Source organism: Dermochelys coriacea, chromosome 2, assembly GCF_009764565.3.
Source record: "Dermochelys coriacea isolate rDerCor1 chromosome 2, rDerCor1.pri.v4, whole genome shotgun sequence".
Taxonomy (NCBI): Eukaryota; Metazoa; Chordata; order Testudines; family Dermochelyidae; genus Dermochelys; species Dermochelys coriacea.
In genome coordinates, this window is record NC_050069.1 from 227,140,434 (window position 1) to 227,157,107 (window position 16,674).

Genomic DNA, 16,674 nt, shown 5'->3' on the forward strand with positions numbered 1-16,674 from the left:
TCCTCATGCCTCTGATGCACCCCAAATACCAGTTTCCCTAATAAAATAAGGAAGCATCAGCTGAGATATTGTTAATATCTGGTAACAAATCCAGGCATTGGAGAGATGTGCGGAAGTTAAGACCCAGGAGAATTCCTTGCATAGCATAGAAAATTTGTGAGAGAAGCTTAGAATTCTGTTGGGAATGTGAGTCACTATATAACAAAGGTAGCTATGCCGCAGTATTGCTAACACAGGCCCTTAAAATGAGAAGGCAGTCTCTAGGGAAACAAGCTGTCAAAAGGAAGCTCAGGGAATCTACATGGGTGGCCTGTGAACTAATCCTGGGGCTTCAGGTTTTACATAGTAGGTTATAGATGGTTTGATCTGTTTGTCCAGCTAGCTCAGAGGCAATTTGCATCAGACTATCTTTGTTCTGATGTTATCTACAGCCTAATAAATTAAACCTCTCGGAGTTGTTTTCCTTTTGATTAAGGCAAAAAGGCCCTGGTGGTTAGTGGTAGGAACTGGGGCCCAGCTACACCTGGCACTAGAAATGGGATTTTGACTTCATTTGTGTGAAAACCATGAAGTCTAGTCCCTGGCAGATATTATTTTGACAAATGCTCAGACTAGCAGCTCTTAGGGGAGCCATCAGATGATGCAGCGCCAAGTCCTCAATACAATCATAGTCCTTAGACTTGTCTTGTAGGACGTGATAGGCAGATTATGCTTCAGCCATCAGGATTATTGGTTCTCCTGTGTCCCACATCTCCTTAGCCCAGTAGGATACTATGGTGTCTTGTTATACTGCAGGGGCCATGTTAGTCATCAGGTAACTGGGACTAATGTGCCAGAAGGAATTACAAAATTGATGGCCCAACAGTAACTCATGCAAGAGTAGCTACCAGCCCAGCTAGCTGCTCAACTGCAGCTACCAACCTAACTGGCAGGCATAACAGCAATCCCAGAAGCTCTGGGTGTGCAAGCTTGCTATGTCCTGCTCAACTTCCAGCACCATCCATTAATTCCAGTTTCCCAGTCACCACAATGGGCCCTGGGCCACAAGCGAGATGCCACAGGCTCAACAATTGGCCCTGTTCGCACTGGAAGCTGTGAAAAATCAGAGATAGCTGCTAGAAGATAGGGAGCTACCAGAAAGACATAGGAAGAGGTCAGGTAGATCTGGTGACAGCCCCCCACAAGCTCTAGGCAGGACAGAAAGGTGGGGCATTAATTTGATGACTGGGCCTTTTTTCTTTAACTGATCTCTGTCTATTACACATCTAAATCAATCAGAACAAGCAACCCCAGAAAGCACCATGATTGTGTAGAGTCGCATTTATCTCCAATAAAGCTGTGGCAAAAATTCCTGCTACTGAGGACATTCCAATGAGGAAATATTCCTGGTATCCCAAGTCAGTTGTCTCCTGCCTATTATTTCTTTTAGTCTAATTTTCTGTTTAAAATCATGGGGAAATATTAATAAATATCAAGCTTTTGGTGGTGATAGAGCCAACAATAGTCAGAAGGAATTTATAAAAGGCAGGATATTTTTTTTGGACAGAATTACAAAATTAGTGGATCTGAGGAATGCATTAGATGTAATGCATTTGGAGTTGATTAAAGACGTTCAAAGATTTTCTGGCAAAGTCAATGACCAATGGAAGATCACGTAAATAGGTTTTGTATTTTAAGGTGCATGGTGCAATTTTAATTTTTTTCTATACAAAAAAAATCTAAAAAGAAACCACATCTGTATGTAAACACATTTTATTACAAATACATATTTTCTGTTTTACATAAAAAGAACCCCCACCATAATTAAACATTACTCAAAGTCAGACTGGAATTCTACTTGGAAAAAGACAAGATTTTCATAAACAAAGAGAGATACAGCACAGCAGTCAAAATCATTTTCACTTGGGACATATTTTGCAACTCACATTAACACTCCTTAGTAGATATAACCGTGCAGTGCGTTTATGAACTATATATGATGAAATATAATATCTTTAACAGAGATGGCCTGAATTGAAACCCAGAAACTTTGAGATTCACAAACATCAGAGCTAAGGCCCATCTCAGAGTTTGAGAGAGGTACAATTTTCAGAGCAAGGTTTTATCAATTTATGCTAATAGGACCTTTAGGGCAGAAAAATCAAAGTCAAAAAGCAAAACAGCTGCCAAAAAACCAGAAAATCCACCAATTAAAAAATATACCTATATGGAACACAACACCAGATGCATTTGCTTTCAATTGAAAATCCTCTTTACAGAAGAAGAGCCCAGAGTCTTATAAGGTGCTGAGCATGTAGACAAGCTGGGCACCCTCATTTCCTTGTCAAGTCAATGGGAGTTGCAGGCACTGAGCATCGCTCCAGAGCGTTCGGCACCTTGCAGGTTCAGGCTCTAGAAGCAGACGAGACACTGGCCATGGCTGAGGAATGTTTACTGGCAACCTCAGATCATTCAGAATAAGGCCTGGGGATGGACCTCCATCCAGTGTTTCCTTTGCTTTAGTGACCCAGACTAAGCAGGTAGCAGCATGCATAGTAGAAACAAATATTACAATTATCTGTACCAGGACAATGAAAATGACCATAAAGCATAGTTCCACTCTAAAAATAACTGTGAAGGAATGGCCCATAGAGTTCATGTGTTTTATGATGCCATATAAAACGTGCTCTGGTTGAATGTAAGACCATATATTTTCTAACTCCCTGCTCTGCAAACTTAGTCTTGCGTCTAAACACACTAACAACAGAAATAAAGATCTTGGGAGGGCATCATTTGCCCTGTGGAATATTTATTACTAGTGCTAATACATGGAGAAGGAAAGATCCCAGCTTGACTCTCACAGATCCCAGCTTGTGTTTACAGGGCAAGGAATTAGAAATAATATTTTTTTCATTTTTAAACTGCGAACGGAACAAATTTGCTATGGAGTTAATGAGACACAAAAACACAATAAACTCCACAGTGCCGCAAACACAGCCACTTTTCAGACTGGAACCACATTTCAAACATGAAAGGATTTGAACCGATCAGAAACACAGTGAGTCAGAAATATCTGTACTGAGAATATTACACTTCAGTGTAAGGCTAGGATTTTCAGATGTGACTAGAAATTTTCAGTGTGCAACCTGAGAAGCTTTGATTTTTCAGAGGGTGTGTGCTAGCACTTTATGAAATATCAGGGTCCTTTAATGTGTCTCAAATTACGGACTTATAATCACTTAAACTTTGAAAAATCTTAGCTTATATATCTACTTATGAAGCTTACAGATGACTAGGGACTTCATTTTAGGGGGATGGAAACTTCTCTTCAAAGGGAGCTAGAAACCAACCTGGGTCTAAAAAACAATTAAATAGGGGAGAGATTTTGAAGTCAAGGGCTGGAAAGGAGAAATCCTTATCTGTAAATAAATAAGATACAGCCTGAAAAGCCCAACAACCACTTCTTAAAAAAAATTCCCATTAACATCATCTTTGAAAATACACAAGTTTGTTTTCATTAATATATACATAAGACATCCAGAATGATGACTCTTTCTCCATGTGGTTACAATCTGCTTCCCAGAGAGGCATGTTGACAGCCTGTTTATAATACAGCAAACAGTGTTTAATATTCTGTAAAATTGTTCAAGGCTTATGCAATACATTTGAAATCTGGAGGACAATTCACTCCAGAACAGAATAATGCTAAAGCAGTTTTCACTTTAGGCTTGTTCTACTTGATGACAACGCCCCTTAAAATACAATATTCAAGTTTTAAACCAAAATGTTTAAATTACAAGTGGTATTTTTAAATAAATCATAAAATGGAAAAATCTGATGAGATTCATAATTTATCAAAATCCACTGAATGGAATGAAAATGCACTGAAGATGATCAGGGAAAAAATCCCAACCTCTGAGATTTAGCCTAGGCCATTGCAATAGGACTGAGAACTATTAGTTGGACGGTTTTTGTTATTAAATCTCTGATTTTTACTTTGAGATTAAAGGGCAATTTGACACTAATGCTGCATTTGAAGTTCATAAGCAGATGGGTTTTGTTTATGCACAGTGGAAAACAAAGAACATTGTAACAAGACTTAATTAGTTTGAACTTCTAAGAGATCACATCCCAAAATACATGCAAAGCTTTGTAGCCTATTTCCAACTCATCTTCCTGCTTCAACTAGTGCATCATATTCTTCAGAGTGTGCCATCCTGTAATGGGAACTGCACCCCACAAAAAGCCCCATTGTCTTTAATAGGGGAATGCATGGTGGAATGGGTCTACCTATATGGTTCTTATTGCAGGATCAGGACATAGGAATAGCTCATCAAATCAGTAAAGAAGTTCAAAACACCTTTGGTCTGAATAAGCAGGAGGAGGAGTGGATATGCAAGAAGGTCTCTGTAAAAATTATTTTTGATCAATAGCATGTCATTACAGCATTAGCAGCAGTCAATATTTTCCAGGAGTAAATTCAAAGAACAGATTGGTCAGAAATACATTAAAAAGCAAGACTTAAAAATATTATGGACCCAATTCTCTATGGTCTTCAACCTTATACAGTCTGATTTGGGACTATATTACACCCACTTTGCTCAGGTGTTAATAATTAAACATGGGGCAAAGCAGCAGAGAATCAGGCCTTCAATTTCCAAGGTTTGAGCCAGAATAAACGTTTGGCTTTTGAAACACGTTTTGTTTTCTTTAAGAAGTGTGTGTTACAACAGGAATGTCAATTTCAATGGCAGAGAGCCGAGATCGTGCAGAATAGGGCTGGGAGGCATAGCTGTGCATGCTCGAGGCATGGGAATAGAGGGGCTGCCAGAATGGGGACGGTAAGGTTTTGCATGCACAATACCAGATAAATAACAGAACTGAAGTGAAAAACAGGCCTCCTGCACTGGCAATGGTAATATACACTGAAATATCAAAGGTAAAAACTGGCTCATATTTTTTGTTCAGGTAGTTGTTATAAAAAATTACCCAGATTGATGGTGTGAGACAAATGGCACATGCAAGTAGAAACAACAGACCAGCCACAAGGTGGCAGCCTGGACTATTTACAAGACATTTAGCAAGTTTGATGTTTGGTACATTTGACACAAAGGCCGTGTTACACATGCCGATCAAACAGAGCAGCAGAGCGGAGACAGCAGTTAGCATACTACAGGGGAGCGCAAATTGGAGAACCCGTAAATCCAGCTGATCAACTGCTGTGTACCACTCTGTGTCATATATCACACAGTCTCTGCTTCCATCAAAGCGCGCACACTTAATCCAGAGTCCAGTATAAACTGTCAGATTCTTTTCATTTTTGTTGAATGTATGCAGTCTCATCAGTCTCCAGTTAGGAAGTAAAACTGCAGCAAAAAGTCCTGCTACCGAGGCTGTTCCACTGAGGAAGGCCAGTACTGTCGCTGCATGAACATCCCGGCAGCCCATGTTGGCCTACAGAAAACACTCCCTGTGATGAAAAGAGAGAGGTTCAGAAGGGAAGAGTCTTAAAAGAAACATTTTAACATAGCAGAAAAGCAAACCTCAGGACAATAACAATATTGCTGGGTGGGTTACGGGAACCATTGTTGTGGCCCCTTGTGGCATATAGTAGTTTAGATAGCTTAGTGTCCTTTTTCTTTTGTAGAGAAGCAAAGTGTGTTTTGTAAATGGCTTGTCTAGTTTTTGTAAAGTCCAGCCACGAGGAAGTTTGTGTGGAAGGTTGCGCTACATTGATGACATCTTCATCATCTGGACCCATGGAAAAGAAGCTCTTGAGGAATTCCACCATGATTTCAACAATTTCCATCCCACCATCAACCTCAGCCTGGACCAGTCCACACAAGAGATCCGCTTCCTGGACACTATGGTGCTAATAAGCGATGGTCACATAAACACCACCCTATATCGGAAACCTACTGACCGCTATTCCTACCTACATGCCTCTAGCTTTCATCCAGATCATACCACTCGATCCATTGTCTACAGCCAAGCGCTACGATATAACTGCATTTGCTCCAACCCCTCAGACAGAGACAAACACCTACAAGATCTCTATCATGCATTCCTACAACTACAATACCCACCTGCTGAAGTGAAGAAACAGATTGACAGAGCCAGAAGAGTTCCCAGAAGTCACCTACTACAGGACAGGCCCAACACAGAAAACAACAGAACGCCACTAGCCATCACCTTCAGCCCCCAACTAAAACCTCTCCAACGCATCATCAAGGATCTACAACCTATCCTGAAGGATGACCCATCACTCTCACAGATCTTGGGAGACAGACCAGTCCTTGCTTACAGACAGCCCCCCAATCTGAAGCAAATACTCACCAGCAACCACACACCACACAACAGAACCACTAACCCAGGAACCTATCCTTGCAACAAAGCCCGTTGCCAACTCTGTCCACATATCTATTCAGGGGATACCATCATAGGGCCTAATCACATCAGCCACACTATCAGAGGCTCATTCACCTGTGCATCTACCAATGTGATATATGCCATCATGTGCCAGCAATGCCCCTCTGCCATGTACACTGGCCAAACTGGACAGTCTCTACGTAAAAGAATGAATGGACACAAATCAGACGTCAAGAATTATAACATTCAAAAACCAGTTGGAGAACACTTCAATCTCTCTGGTCACTCGATCACAGACCTAAGAGTGGCTATACTTCAACAAAAAAGCTTCAAAAACAGACTCCAACGAGAGACTGCTGAATTGGAATTAATTTGCAAACTGGATACAATTAATTTAGGCTTGAATAGAGACTGGGAATGGATGAGTCATTACACAAAGTAAAACTATTTCCCCATGGTATTTCTCCCTCCCCCTCCCCCCCACTGTTCCTCTGATATTCTTGTTAACTGCTGGAATTAGCCTACCTTGCTTGTCACCATGAAAGATTTTCCTCCTTTCCCCCCCCTGCTGCTGGTGATGGCTTATCTTAAGTGATCACTCTCCTTACAGTGTGTATGATAAACCCATTGTTTCATGTTCTCTGTGTGTGTGTGTGTGTGTGTGTGTGTGTGTGTGTAAATCTCTCCTCTGCTTTTTCCACCAAATGCATCCGATGAAGTGAGCTGTAGCTCACGAAAGCTTATGCTCTAATAAATTTGTTAGTCTCTAAGGTGCCACGGGTACTCTTTTTCTTTTTGCGAATACAGACTAACACGGCTGCTACTCTGAATAGTGCTTTAGAATCACTTTTGCAAAAAAATGACCAGGCAATTTGGGGTCCTCAGTTTTTGGGTGCTTAATCTGAGATACCTTAAGGATACCTGATATCCAGAAAGTGCTAAGCATCTACCTTTTAAGGTGTTTCAAGTTGGGCACCCAAAAAACAGTAGACACTTAAAAATGTAGGCCTGCCTCACTGAAAATCAATAGGACATAGACTCCTAAGTCACTTACGCACTTTTGAAAATGTTGCACTATGCACACTTATACAGTGCCACATAACTATAAATACCTTACATACCAAGATGATATATGAAATAATAATAAACTGCTCTTCACTACTCAAAGTGTTAAAATTCTATAAAATGTTCATTAACTAACCAACCCCTCAACTATAATCTAAACTTACCTTTTTTAAAAAGTCAGGTTTTGAACACCACACACACACATGATACAATTACTTGTTACCTTCCTACCAAATATTTGAGGCAGATACAAACACATTAACCAGATGCAAAAAAAGTGAGTCTTTTGTCTGTGGTATTTTTGTTTTATAGTAAAGTACAAAAAAAGCAATTAGAGTTGCTTGTTAAAAAGTTATAAATGTCAATTCTCTCTGTACTGAACTCCCAGCACACAGGGTCCTAGAGCCTGGGACTGAGCCCAGAAGTTTACACAGCACTGAAACAGTCCTGCAGCAAGAAGAAAAGGAGCCCGAGTCAGCTGGCACAGGCCAGTCGCGGGTGTCTAGTTGCTGTGTAAACATACCCTCACTTACCATAAAGGCAACATTTATACACTGCACACCTTGCTGAGGGTAGGCCACATCCTCCTCGTCTTACTCAGAGGAGCACTCTGATGGGAGTTAACGGGACTATCCCATGAGTAAAACAGCCCAAAGGTGCCCCTTTCTCTGTACCACCGTTTACTTAACATATGCCTCAATCTAAATGTTTAGAGCCACATCAATGCATATAAGACGCCAAGAAATAATAGATAAATTTACACCTCTAAATTTGGGAGGTAATTTTAGTTTTAATATGAGATCAAATGTTGTGTCTTGCGGCTTAAACACTAATGCAAAAACAGACACAAGCTCGAGAATGGCATATCTGTCAGGCAGCTGTGATAAGACACAAGTCCCCTCGTGGGAGGGCATTCTCAGCAGTGGGACCATTGGCTACGGATCTCCCTGCCAGAAGAGATCAGAACAAGCTCAAGATTTATCACTTTCAGAGGTCAACTGCTAACCCACTTTGTCCACAGATCCCTTTGCGATAACAGAAACTGTAAAAGCAGTTAAAGGTCTTGGGAAGCAGGGAAAGAAAACATATGAGGATAGAGAGGTCAGGTCACCTCTCAGCATCCTCAGAGACCCTTGGATTCTCAGGTATCTAGTTTTTCCCATAGAATACTGGTAGATGTAATTATGCCAGTGACTATGTGCCCAGTTCTAGTGTGGGTTGGGACAGCATGAGTAACTCTGTCTGCTGTACCTGATACGTGGACAGAGGACATCAGTCTCCAGTCTGTTTTTGGCTGCCTTTAGGGCGTACTAATCACACGGACAGTGGCAGTTTGCCTTAAGTAGCAAATATTGCTAGGCAGGATGTGGCTTCAATTGCTAATACTGCTCAGAGGTGAGCTGCATGCATAAGAACAGATAATACATACTCACCAAAAAATGTATTCAAATAAGGAGAAACCCTGGCAACTCTTGGGAGCAGAAAATACGTACTCTTGAATCTAGGAAAGAGAACATTATGAGGAAAATGTCAATTGCATGTTTTCTTTCATGTAATTCCAGGTGCAGCATTAATACAGAAATTCTGAAATGGCTGCAAGCAGGGAAGAGCCAACCATTCTCCAACACATGGCTTAGAATGCAAACCACTTTTTTGGGATTTGCCTTTATTGTTAACTTAAATAAAACAATGGAACATAAACATTCAGCCTAAGCTTTCTCCAGTCCTAGAGTTTTTCCCTACAGGACCACCTATGCCTCTGCCCCTCTCTCTCTTTGTGCCAAGGCTATTTCATCCCCTCCCTGACGTCAGGGTGTCTCAGCAGAACAGGCCTGTGTTGCTGGGAAAGTTCCTAGACGCTGTCACAGAGATATTCAGATCCCTGAGTCTACATTCCTAGTGATAAACACCATTTAAAGTTGTTATTTCAGCTTTTGGTTACCAATTTGAATTTAACCAGTCAGGGTGAGAGTCATTGAGGACAACAGAAATCTTAAAGAAGACACACAACTTTGTCATACTTGGGGGGATTTCTCCCTCCTCCAAACCAATGGAATTTCTCTGGTGAAAGGGCATAAACAAGGTGGGAAGAGGAAAGAGAACTGATTTTTTATGAGAGCAGGTAGAGTGTATTGGCTAGTGTGTAAGTGCTACCATTGTCCTCAACTCTAGAGGTTCTCCAACTTTTTCATTCCACAGACTACAATGGAAGAGCCTCTCACGGACTTTTCTTACCCCCCATCCTCAGTGCCCTGCTCCCCCCAATTTCTTGGTTCTCAAAAGAGCTCTGCTGATCAGTGCTTAGGAACCACTACTCTACTAGATAGAATGTCAGATCTGCAAGTACAACGAGGAGTACTTGTGCCACCGTAGAGACTAACAAATTTATTTGAGCATAAGCTTTCAAGGGCTAAATAAATTTGTTAGTCTCTACGGTGCCACAAGTACACCTCATTCTTTTTGCTGATACAGACTAACACAGCTACCACTCTGAGACCTGCAAGTGTTTGTGACTATGTCACCTTAATAGCTCTGTCTAAAGGGGATGTTTATTTATTTATTTTTTTGCAGATATAAACTGTGCCTATTAAGCAGCCCCTAGGCAGATGCACAACAGCTTTCTGTAAGAACATGGGCAATCTCCTTCAACAAAACCAAAAAAACCCCTTCCTTGCCACCCATGCAGAATCCAACAGACCTCACTCACATACAGGAAAATAAAGATTCTCTCTATTAAAACGTCTGGGTAAGCCGAGAGACCTGGCAGTGTTCTGTTATGGTCCCCAAAGTTAAGTATTGTTGAACTAAAAGAGAAAGTGAATTTCAGAGTCTAAGGCCCTCTACTATGAACTTGCTTTCATCATGCTCCAAGAGACTCAGAAATTCAGCGACTATCAGCTCCAGTTTCCCATTTGATTTCAAGTGCCAGGTTAAAAACACATACACAACCCCCCCGCCCCACCAACAAACACGCACACACGAGGAGAGAGACAAATACTAAGGGTACGTATGACCCAAACTATAAAGGGACACATAGATCAAAATCACCATGTTCCAGAGAAAAGTACCAGAAGCCAGTGCAACCTATAGAAACCATCTATTAAACCCCAGGAAAGAAAAAAAACCTCTGAGCAGGTGGGTAGTTGCATCAGTACTTGCTCAAGTTTCTAAGTAATCTTCAAGCATCACTCTAAGTAGAGCAGTGATCCAATCTGGAGGTGATAAAAGCATGTATAGGTAGCTATAATGGAGTCCGGAGCTCATAATAGTGACACTTATATAGTGCTTTGAAAGTGTACATGATTCGCTGTCAGTGGATGAACTACGTCAAACACACAACAGTCCCTTATTCCAATATAGGCTTAGCCTGTGGGCGCAAGTGGGTACAATACTACTAACAGTTACAGAACATTCTGCTTTACCCTAAATGGTAGAGACTTCTCTTCCTGGAGTTTAAGATCTTGAGTTCTAGCCTCACTAGTCAATATGTGAGCTAGGCAGCACCTGTGCTCAACAATGGGGCACAATTGTTGGACTTGAACAGCTATGCACCCCAGCTGCTCAAGAACTAGTTTTAAATTGTGAGGAAGAGGAACATGAAATGTACTAGCTAGTGTGTATGCATGGTGCTGCATCCTATCAGATAGAATGTCAGACTTGCTATAAGAAAAGGAGTACTACTAATTAGTGGGTTTCAGGAATGTTCTACAACAACATTTTCGAAAGATTGTATCAAGTGTAATTATTATGCTAATTGATCCAAAAAGTGCATTGAGTTATAGTTAAAAATACAGCAAGCACACTAATTCACTAACCCAGAGACCTTTCCATGAATGCTAGAATATATTACAGTGGTGATATTTAACAATCACAGATATAATCTCAGGTTTCAGAGTAGCAGCTGTGTTAGTCTATATTTGCAAAAAGAAAAGGAGTACTTGTGGCACCTTAGAGGCTAACAAATTTATTTGAGCATAAGCTTTCGTGAGCTACAGCTCACTTCATCGGATGCATTCAGTGGCTATTTGAGCATAACCTTTTGTGAGCTACAGCTCACTGAATGCATCCGATGAAGTGAGCTGTAGCTCACGAAAGCTTATGCTCAAATAAATTTGTTAGTCTCTAAGGTGCCACAAGTCCTCCTTTTCTTTTTGAGATATAATCTCATTTACCAAACAATTTATGCTACAAACTAAAAGTCAACAAGAGTAGGAAACCTAGAATCTTGCAATATGGCAGTACCGAGAGCCCAGGCTAAAGTCGAGCATATTTCAGAGCATACACACAGCAAAAGCAAGTGCCTCTTGTGACTAATGAAAAGATGAAGGAACTGTTGTTGAACAGCCTACGACCAACCCCTACAAATGGCAGCACCGGGTGGGTTAGAATGTGAATCAGGACATAATTATCATCAAAACAACTTCAGTCTGATTATTAACCCCTTCCCCCCCCCCCCCCACCGCATGTTTATTACGTTTGAACATGAACACCCAGTAATACGGAAAGAGCCCAGTTCTGTCAGGAAATCTAGGCAACTAAGCTCTCATTTCATGCTATAGAGGTAAAATAAAAAGGGATCATCACTACAAGTCTGCTTCTCTACCACCTGCAGATATGCAATCCTGGTTTTTCATTAGCTATAAACAGTGAAATCCACCCGATCCTGAATAGAAAAGGCTTAAAGACATTATAGGTAAATGCCTGTAAAGCAACAACATTGCTAATCACACATACCCGCTTACTACGCACGCAACTCGTTATTTGCAAACACTAAGGAGCGGCTGCTGTTGCTGTTTTCCCTTTTTCTCAGCCTTTCAGGAAGTTGTGGCCTTCCCCAGAAATGCTCAAAGTCTTCTGGGATTGTAGTCCTACTTCTCCCCGATGTATAAATTATCCCAGTTTCCAAGACTACAACTCCCAGGATTCCCTCTTGGAACTATTTCCTATCCACCATCCTTCAAAATCTGCTCCGACAGCCTATTCCGGCTATGCCACTGTGGTGTAACGTGATCAAGCCCTGCAGTCAATCACCATCTTTTGCTCATAGGTAAAGACAATATCAGACAGACACACACACGCACACAAAATACACTGAGATAAAATGGAACACATTTGTAAGCAAAAGTTGTACAAATAACTGTAAATGCTTCTCAGAGTTCTTTTTCAGTATCACCAACCCCCAACATAAAAAATTACGAGTTAGGACTCCCAAAATTATGAGATTGCCTTAAAAATCATTAAATGTAAAAAATAATAAATTTTGGGTTTTTTTAAATTTTCCTTGAGCCTGAGGTCCAAAAGGCCCAGTTTTCGAGCATTCCACCAGAACTACAAGTTGGCTAGATTTTTTTTTTAAGTAAAAGAAAGAAAAGATGAGATTCTCATATAATCCCATAACTCCAGAAACTGGTGCTTAAAAAAAACAAAACAAAAACAGAAAACACCATACCCACAACAAATATCACAAAACTCACAGAAAAATCATGGGTTTCAGAGTAGCAGCCGTGTTAGTCTGTTTTTGCAAAAAGAAAAGGAGTACTTGTGGCACCTTAGAGACTAACAAATTTATTTGAGCATAAGCTTTCATGAGCTACAGCTCACTTCCACCAAATGCATCCAATGAAGTGAGCTGTAGCTCACGAAAGCTTATGCTCAAATAAATTTGTTAGTCTCTAAGGTGCCACAAGTACTCCTTTTCTTTTTAGTGAAATCATGGGAATTGTCAGCACTGCTTTTCCTCAATATGTTTACAGTAGTTTGTCTTCTTGAAATTATATAATAATAAATAATACCTAGCTCTTTTCATCACTAGATTTCAAAGCATTTTATAAAGTAGAGAGTATCATTGTGCTGATTTTATAAATGGAGAAACTGAGGCATAGCAAACTGAAGGTCATTCAGGAGGCAAATGGCTTTTTATGGAATAGGTCCAATAAGGGCTTCGTGGGTCATTTGTAGTCTACCTAAATTTGCATGGGGCAGATTCAGTAAGTCTAAACGATCACTACATGCTGGAAATCTGATGGGAGAAGAAATGCAGGAGGAAGTGAGCAAGGTGGTACCTTGGTCTCATTGAGCTTGCCTTGTGTAGGCTGAAAATCCCTTTCTCCCTCCATGTTTCAGAGAGAAGGGAAGTTTATTTTTTCAGGTGAATACAAACACCAAGACTTTCTTGTATCTGTATTTAGCATTAGGGAATAAAAGAAAAAACAAACTGTTTCCAAATTCCTCTGAAACATGAGACAAGAATTGCATTAGGGGTGGATTAAGGCGGCCTGGATCCTCTAATACATGGGCCTGCTATGTCTCAGGTTGATCTACACTTAAAATTCAGATCAACACAGTTATGTTGCTCAGGGACGTGAAAGATACATTGAGCAATGTAGCTATGCCAAATTAACTTCCAGTGTAGATGCAAATAGATCAATGGAAGAATGCTTCCATCAACTTGGCTGCCATTGCTTGGAAAGGTGGCATTCCTACACTGACAGAAAACTCCTTCAGTCACCCTTGGCTGCCTTTACACCACAGGTTATGTCAGTAGAGCTACAGCACTGTAGCTCTGCCAGGGTAGCCCCTGTAGCATAGACATACCTTCAGCATCCCCCCTCCTGAACATGCTATCCCAAGGTCTCTTCCCTTCTTTGGTTTCCCCCTTCTTCATGCTGAAAGGAAAAATGATGGGATGACCACTCTTCTGGGGGAAACCACCACTTCCCATGCCACCTGGCTGAAGAGACTGCTAAGAGTCTTTAGACACCTGAACTGAGAAATGATTTACAGCTTCTGCTTAAACTTTTTATGTAGCACTTAAACTGTAAAGGAATCCAGTTGCCTGTAAAAGTAACACCAAAACTAGCATCAAGATGAAGGGATACCAAAAATGCCGTAAGATCTTTATTTGAAAATGTCAAAACCCAGAGAAGATGAATTCTTTTACTCTTCCTTAGTGGGTTCAATAAAACAATGGATGTTCTTGTATTAACCTTCACTTACAATGAGAGATTTCCATAAATGCTGCCATTAGTTGAATTACAGGGGTGGTTAAATGTCCAATTTTTAATTATGCTCCTTGCAGCGCCTTCCTCCTCAGTGATCAAACAATGAGCAGTTGGATTTGTGTGTGTGTTAAAGGTCTCAGTCACATCCCACCATACATCACACATAAGGTCCAAATGGCTAACCAGAATATGGCTTTGAGCAGTCATCATTCACACCCTTGTGTCCAGCCCAGTCAGTGATGTCTGAACAAGCTACCAGGTCTCCTTGTAAAACAATATTCTGCACCCTGCAGTGAAGTAAGTGCAACAGCGAGTCTGTCCTGCATAGGGTTCAGCTCCCATTGAAAACATTGATTTAGCCAAGTAATGAGGAAATGCTATTAGTGTCATGTATTAAAAGTTCATCAGTATAAAAGATAAAAGAATTGGCTAACAATGAGCAAATTATGGCTTCCTTCCTAGTAACTGCTTTTAAATTTACAGAGGATTTTACTAGTATATAAAAATATTAAGTCTGATAAATCCAGTATTAAATTTGCCTTTGGAAACATACTGGATCTTTGAAGTGGATGACATATTGTACAATGAAGGAGTACTAGTTGCTTTTTAGTAACATTTAATGTTCATTCATTATACAAAACCTGGAAATCAACTCCCCCTCCGACAGGCAGTTCTTTCCCAAGAGAGGACACTCACTCTGCTTAGATTCATGACCTACCCACTTTTAAAGTAAAAGGAGGAAGTGTGTTTCAAATTAAGATGGGGATGTGGAGTTGAGACTTTTGTGATCTTGATCATTTTTACTTAATCTTCTACCCCTCTGTAATACAAAGATAGTCTTAGCCCCATGCTTTCCTCTACTTCTGTGAGGAGAGAATAGCAGAACCCAGCAGGTGAGAGTAGAAATGAAGAATGACAGTTCTGCAGTATGCTATGCTCTTCCATGCCTCCACATCAGCCTCTCTCCTATGCCTCATTCTGATTTCCACCAATTCATAAGTGGGGCCCAACCAATGTCACAGCCATGAAAAACATGTCAGACCATGAAATAAGCCCTTCCCCATGAAATTTGATCCCCCCTTGCTGCTGGGAGCACCCCAACAAGGGGGCTCCTAGCTGCAAGTCCCTGCTGGGCTGGGGAGGAACAGGACTTATCTCTTCCCCAAGTGCAAAAGCAGCCAGGTAGGGGAAGGACAAGACTCACCTCAGAGTGCCTCCCCCTGCTGCAAGAAGCTCCAGACCCAGAGGTTCCTGCAGCTGGAGAAGCCTTGTGGAGGTGGGTCCCATATCCCCCTGCTGCTGGGAGCATCCCAGCGAGGGTGCTCCTAGCTGCAAGTCCCTGCTGGGCTGGGAAGGGACAGGACTTTTCCTTGCCTTGCCTGGCAGCTCAGGCAATAAGGGGAAGGGGCGGGGGCAGGAGAGAGAGAAAGTCAGACCCACTTTTGGGTTGGGAGCCCCAGTTACACCGCCCTGAAATTTCAGGCATAAACAGCTGAAAATGTGAAACTGGCCAATTTAAAAACCCTGCAGCTGTGAAATTGATCAAAATGGACCATGAATTTGATAGGGCACTATTCGTAATTTAACCAGATACAAAGTGATGTTTGAGTGCAGGCCAAATTCTCGGCTCCACTCATCTGCAGCCCACTAGAGAATGCCCACATCCCTGTTGGAAGTTTCCTCTGGTGCAAAGAATGCCCGACAGAAATACAGCCAGCCTACCCAACTCCTACAGAAGAACAACAGGCAGCCCCTGGGGGATTTTTACCCACTGGCTGGGTTTAGAGCAGTCCCCAGGTTGCTCTTCACTCTAGTAGGGCTGTAGCCGGTATAGAACCAAAGCATAACAAGCTCCCCATCTCTCCTACATGAAGGGGCCAGAGAGAATTTATTCAGTGGGGGAGAAATGGAAACCTAGAGCAAGCACACAAGATCCCCACATTTGTGGTTATATTTTTAAAAATGTTTCTCAACATATATGAAAGATATTAGAGCCATTTAGCACTTGATGTTCTGTGAGTACTTTTGTTTGGCCAATCTGTACTTCCAAAACAGATGGTCAAAGTGACTAAAAATAGGAAACTGTTTGGGCGGTTTGTTGATGGCCACATAAGTGTAGTCATTATATTAACACTTGTCTTTTAAAGCTAAAAGTTTAGGAAAAAAATCAAAATCTCTTCTACAATGTACCATGTTCTTCATGACAATACACTATTTTACATGCTCAGTCCATCATCAAGCAAAATCCCAATTTCAAGCA

General features: G+C 41.2%; 1 protein-coding gene across 1 annotated transcript; it reads right to left on the reverse strand.

Annotated features, from left to right (window-relative positions):
- Window positions 1-1,736: 1,736 nt before the first annotated feature.
- Window positions 1,737-16,602, reverse strand: CLDN12 (claudin 12). Its single transcript, XM_043509350.1, is given in 4 exon segments — window positions 1,737-5,449; window positions 8,847-8,865; window positions 8,868-8,914; window positions 14,410-16,602. Coding segments are annotated over 4 exon segments (1,041 nt in total). The 5' UTR covers window positions 14,625-16,602; the 3' UTR covers window positions 1,737-4,689.
- Between the last annotated feature and the right edge of the window lie 72 nt (window positions 16,603-16,674).